This window comes from Equus caballus, chromosome 4 (genome assembly GCF_041296265.1).
Source record: "Equus caballus isolate H_3958 breed thoroughbred chromosome 4, TB-T2T, whole genome shotgun sequence".
Taxonomy (NCBI): Eukaryota; Metazoa; Chordata; class Mammalia; order Perissodactyla; family Equidae; genus Equus; species Equus caballus.
Window position 1 is genome coordinate 67,268,220 of NC_091687.1, and position 6,000 is coordinate 67,274,219.

Consider the following 6,000-nt stretch of genomic DNA (forward strand, 5'->3'; position numbering starts at 1 on the left):
GTGACTGATCCGTGAGTTAAGCGCTCAGTCCACACGTCTGCTTCCACTTCAGATGCCAGTCTCAAGTCCCAGGTTGCCACCCGTACTTCTGACTGATCAGCTCTAAATTCGAGGGTTCCCACAACCCCCTCCTCAGGTTCCATAATTTGTTAGAACAACTCATAGAACAAAGGAGAGTGCTTTCCTCACTATTACAGGTTTATTATAAAGAACACAAACGGAAGGGAAGCATAGGGCAAGGTATGGGAGAAGGGGTGCAGCCGTCGAGGCCCTCTCCAGGCACACCTCCCTATCAGCGCCTTGAGGTATTCATCAACCTGGATGCCCTCCTTTAGGGGTTTTACGGAGGTTCTGTTATGTAGGCAAGACTGATTAAATCATTGACAAAGGTGATTAACTCAAACTCCAGCCCTTCTCCCCTCCACAGAAGTGAGGGTCGTGGGGCTAAAAGTTCCAGTCCACTAATTATGCCTTGATTTTTATGGCAACCAGCTCCCATCCTGAAGCCATTTTGGGACTCGCAAACATAAATCCACCTCATTAGCATATAAAAGACACTCAACACTTCCCAGAGTCCAAGGGCTTTAGGAGCTATGTGCCAGCAAAGATGTATTTCTTATTGTAGCACAGATATAAAAACAATGAAAATCTGAGAAACTGTCACAGCCAACATGAGATAAGGAGACATGATGACTAAATGTAACGTGGTATTCTGAATGGAATCCTGGGACAGAGAAGGATATTAGGTAAAAACAAAGGAAATATGAACAAAGTATGGATATTTCAAAATGTATGAATATTTGTTCATTACTTTCCACAAATGTACCATACTAATGTCAGATGTCAGTAATAGGGTAAAAATATTGTTCTAAAATAAAAAATTTATTTAAAAAAAGTGTATTGACTATGATAAATTAATTAGTAATCTTAAAGAGATGTGGCGTGCACAGAAGAGAAATTTACCCAAACTAGCTCCATTCATAGGTAGCGCTGGTTGTTACAAGGTCTCAGAGAAGACAAAAAAGGATGAGTAATTAGGCGTAGAAGGAAAGAAACATGAACTTCATGAAATGGCTGCTCTTATCTCCGAGCTCCGAATTTCACAAGCAGGTCTTCTGCTGGGCTTCCTAATATATTTATCTTGCTGTCCTGCAGGACATTTCAGTTGTAGCATGCACAGCCCACTAGCAACTCCTCTGTGTCTCTCAGTTAAAAACTCTTAAAGCAGTGCATCATCTTGAGCCCAGTACCAGAAGTCATTTAGTTGCCTAGCCAGCTATGGATAGGCCCTCCTTGGTTAGGTAGTTATCGCTGGTTCCATTACCTGAGACCAGGTTGAGCTATGTCAACTGGACATCCATGGGTTTGTACTGATTCTCTAAGGCAAGGGGTGGGCAGAGCACGCCCCCTAAACCATAGCTATTAGAGAAAGATAAAACCAGGATTTGAACCCACGTCTTTAGACTCCCAATCAAATATTTATCCCATCTGAAGAGTCATCTATTAAACTTAGAAGTTAAAACCACAAAGCTCTTTTGACTTTTTCCTTTTAAAAGCTACTAGCAGGCTGCTGCACATATATTGCAAAGTGAATTAATACAACATGGGCATACATATGTATATGTAAAGACTGACTGATTTCTATACTATAAATAAGTAAAGTTGGTCTGCCTGGTGGGCCTTCAGTATTTCTCACAAAAGATGGCAAACTGTTCTTATGATGTTATCATCATGGGATTTTGTGAAAGCACCAATTTTCACCAAGCTCTACTTGGTTTAGAGGAGAAGTGATATAACAGACCAATCCACAGTTTAAGTACATACAGGAGGGTATGGCAATTAGTTTTTTTCACATATGCATTATAAATTTTTGTTTTGGGGCAAAAGAAAGCTAAAGTTCTCTAAACAGGACAGTGATAAACAAATGGAAAGCAATAGGATATACTGGAATATATGAGGAAGCCATTTGGTGTAAACGTAATTTGGCCTGAGCCTATTTTTCCCAAAGGGCCTGATGTGGCAGTTGAGCATGCACTGTATATCTGCTTTAAGCATTTGCTATGTCCCAAAGACAAGAACAAATGCCCTTAAGATAAAGGTGCAATTTCCCCCACACTGGCACTTCCTTAAGGACAAGCATCTCTCTCTAGGCTAGGAATTGATTGCTGTGCTCACCTGTGACCACCCAGCTAGAGACAACATACCTGCTACTTGCTGTGTCCACCAAGACAGCAGACCTACTACCTGCTGTGCCAACAGGGTTATCTCGTGACTACTGTAAAAGGAACATTTCAATCTCATGTTAAACATGCTCTCTGACGGTATATAACCACTCTGTACACACTGTCTTCTTTAGAGTGCTCTGTTCCTTTGTGGAAAGACTCTCCCAGGCTATAGGGTCCTCACATCTGGCTCATAATAAACTCACTCCAATTTTGATTTATAGATTGGTTATGGATTATTAGCTTGTCAACAGCAACATAAACAAAATGAAATTTCTGACATGAAAACATTTGTTGGGGCCGGCCCGGTGGCACAGAGGTTAAGTTGGTATGTTCTGCTTCGGCGGCCCGGGGTTCTGCCAGTTCAGATTCCGGGTGCGGAACTAGGTACCACTTATTAATGCTGCGGCAGGCATCGCACATATAAAGTAGAGGAAGATGGGCACCGATGTTAGCTGAGGGCTAATCTTCCTCAAAAAAGAAACAAACGTTTGCTGCCGGTGTTACAGAAGTGGAGAAAATAAGTAGTAATAACCTAAGAATAATTTAATTATAGCAATAAACAAAACCTAGGAATATTACTGGCAATATGACACGTGAGAGTTAACACTTGTTTTTTACTTTTAGTTAGTTTTTACTGTTAGTTATTTCTGTATCCAACCTGGGGCCAACAGCAACCAACAGGACAAATAGTTTCTTTGCTCAATTAGAACATGACAGAGGCTTAAGTATTCTAAGTATATGAACCTAAAACGATATTATTAGGTATAGTGGTAGACTGTCAACTTATTGTCAATATTAATACCTGACCGCAGATGTTCACGTGTGTCGCACATCATCGGGAGTATTCACGGGATTCTGCAGTCCAGTAAGTACATTAGAATGCAACTCAGTGGGTAACTTATCTTGATGAGTGGGCTCTAACTTTAAAAAAACTAAAAACATCCCCAACTTCGGAGCACATACTGCTTCTGATGCACCTCAAATGGAATTATGGAAACTCTCTTATAATAAAATTGGAAATAAATTTCTAAAATAATGTTATGCAATAGGTTTGGGGAAACGATATTTCTTGGCAGTTTGAGACGAGAAAGAATAAGCTTCAAATACAAAATAAACCATTCTGAACTCCAACTCGGTTAACTGGCATTCTTTTAACCACTGCGAAGTTACACCTTTTCATAATCTAACTCGTCCTAGCTACGGTGCGAAAACAACAGCTCAGTCGGAATGGATTAGTTGCAAGGGTTTGACGCGGGATGCGGGCAGGAGGGAGCAACCTGCCCAGGACGCTCAGTTATCTCCGGAGAACGGGTTTTTCAGCAGGAGGTAGCTGGTTTCCGAATGCCCCATTTGGTGCCTTTCTGTTTCAAATGGAGACAGAACAAAGGCAACGGGAATCCAAGCGCCGCCGTCAAGGGTCTAGACCAGATCACCGGGCCCGCGGGGACGCCGCGAGCGGGACGAACGCGCTCCCTGTGCACCCCTCGCATCCCGGCAGCGGCAGGCGCGAGAAGCGGAGGCCGGACAGACCGGCCCGCGGCCCCTCTCCCGTAAGGCGCGCCGACCCCCGGCACTCACCATCTCGATGATCTTGGTCTTCCGCCCCGTCTTCCTCTTCAAGGTGAATATGTACTGGGCCAGCACCACCCCCGCCACCAGGGCGCACACACTGGCGCTCGCTACCGCGCCCACCCTCGCCACCGCCGCCCGGTCCATGGACAGGGCCTCCAGCTTCTCCCGGCCGGAAAAAAAACAGGTCACTGAGCGGCTGTGGGCCTCGGAAGCGCGGCTCGGCGGCGAAGGCCGGACGCCCCGCCCCCTCTACGCGAGTCCCGCCCCCGCGGAAAGCCCCACCCACGAACGCCGAGGGTTGGGGACGGGAAGGAGCGGGAGGGGCGTGGCCTGCGTCCGGGGCAGAGGTGGGAAGTGGGTCTTTCCCAGAGCCAAAGTCTGAGGAACTGTCCCAGGGCAAAAACGGGAACTTTATTATTTCTCTCTGCTAATGAGGACCAGGCGGTGGTTCATTCCGTCTTCGCCCAGTAGAAATCTGATGCCAACCGCGCTTCCTCAGAAAAAGTCCTCCGCCTTCCATCCTCCTCAGCAACTTTGGACTACAACCCCCAGAAGGCCTCGGGGCGCAGCGTTCCAACTTGCGCAGTAGCATTGACTATAAAGAGTTATGACAGACTGCAGGGCGGTGAAGGAAATAACAAAGAGGCTGCCTACAGAATGAGAAAATATTTGCAAACCATGTTTCTGATAAGGGGTTAATATCCAGAATATGTAAAGAACTCCTTTAACTCAATGACAGAAACAACCCAATAGAAAAAGGGGCAAAAGACTCCAGTAAGACAAATGGGCAACAAGCTTATGCAAAGATGCTTGACATCACTAATCATCAGGAAAATGCAAATCAAAACCACCATGAGATATCACTTTACACATATTAGGATGACCATTGTCAAAAAACCAGAAAACTACCGGTGAGGTGATGATTGTGGAGGAATTGGAAACTTGTGCACTGTTGGCGGAAAAGTAAATTGGTGCAGCCACTATGGAAAACATTGTGGAGGTTCCTCAAAAAATTAAAAATAGAATTACCATATGATCCAGCAATCCAACGTCTGCATATATGTCATGGGTATATATATTTCGAAAGAATTGAAAGCATGTACTCAAATATTAGCACTCCTGTGTTCGTTGCAGCACTATTCCTAATAGCCAAGACATGGAAACAACTTAAATGTCCATTAACAGGTGAATGGATAAAGCAAATGTGGTATATGCTGATATGGGTCAAGGTTGCCCCAGGGAGAGAAGCCCAGGCGTTCTGGCCTATGTGCTGATCTATATCACCCTCCAGGAAGTCCAGGACGTCCAGACCTGATTCATATCTAAAGTTATATGACCGCATGGTAACCAGACCCCCACCTGCACTGATACCATTGTAATGACTTTTTTTACATGATTTTTTTTGTCTAGTAAAAAATAAGTCACACACCTATGCCTTATAAATTTAGCCCTACCCTCAAAACATTGCAGCTCTTCACTGCCTCTGGGTCCTGTCCCCGTGCTATTCTCTGAATGACAGACCACTACTATCAGACCTTGAGAGTCCAAGAAATCTTTCTTTTGACTACTCGGCTCGCTGAGCCGACATCATATACATCAAATGGAATACTATGCAGTCTTTAAAAAGAAGGAAATTCTTCAATATTTGACAATAGGAATGAACCTTGAGGATATTATGCCAAGATAAATGAAATAAACCAGTCACAAAAAGACAAATACTGCATTATTCCACTTAACATGAGGTAGTCAAACTCTTAGAACCAGAAAGTAGAATGATGGTTGCTGGGACTGAGGGAAGACGGAAGGAGTTGTTCAATTGAGTTTTGAGTTTCAGTTTTGCAAGATGAAAAGGTTCTAGAGATCTGTCACACAACCATGTGCATATAGTTAACACTACTCTACTGAAGATTTAAAAATGGTTGAGTTGGTAAATTTTATGTTATGTGTTTTATACCACAATAAAAAATAACAAAAAATAGCCAGAACTCACAGCAGGGCAAAGGTGGCTTGAAGTTAGGCTGGAGTGAGGAGGTGTCCCTTCCACCACTGCTGTCCTTTTTCTGCTACATTCTAATCACCACCTCTTCCATCATTTTCTCTTTGTGAGCAGCAGGACTTGTTCTCATTTGCCTGGTGTCTTCCAAGGGATTGATGCAGTTTCTCCTGCTTGTCTTTGGGAGTGACAGAAAGGAGATGCAGGGAA

At 44.0% G+C, this 6,000-nt stretch overlaps 1 protein-coding gene across 2 annotated transcripts in view; it reads right to left on the reverse strand.

Annotated features, from left to right (window-relative positions):
- NT5C3A (5'-nucleotidase, cytosolic IIIA) overlaps nucleotides 1-4,338 on the reverse strand; it is a 52,008-nt gene extending 47,670 nt beyond the window's left edge. The window contains exon 1 of one of the 2 annotated variants that reach the window (XM_001500985.7): nucleotides 3,804-4,338. In XM_001500985.7, coding sequence (XP_001501035.3) covers nucleotides 3,804-3,941 — 138 coding nt within the window. In that variant the 5' untranslated portion in view covers nucleotides 3,942-4,338. The remainder of the gene's footprint in view (nucleotides 1-3,803) is intronic. The other variant, XM_005609289.4, reaches the window with a different exon arrangement.
- Nucleotides 4,339-6,000: the final 1,662 nt, after the last annotated feature.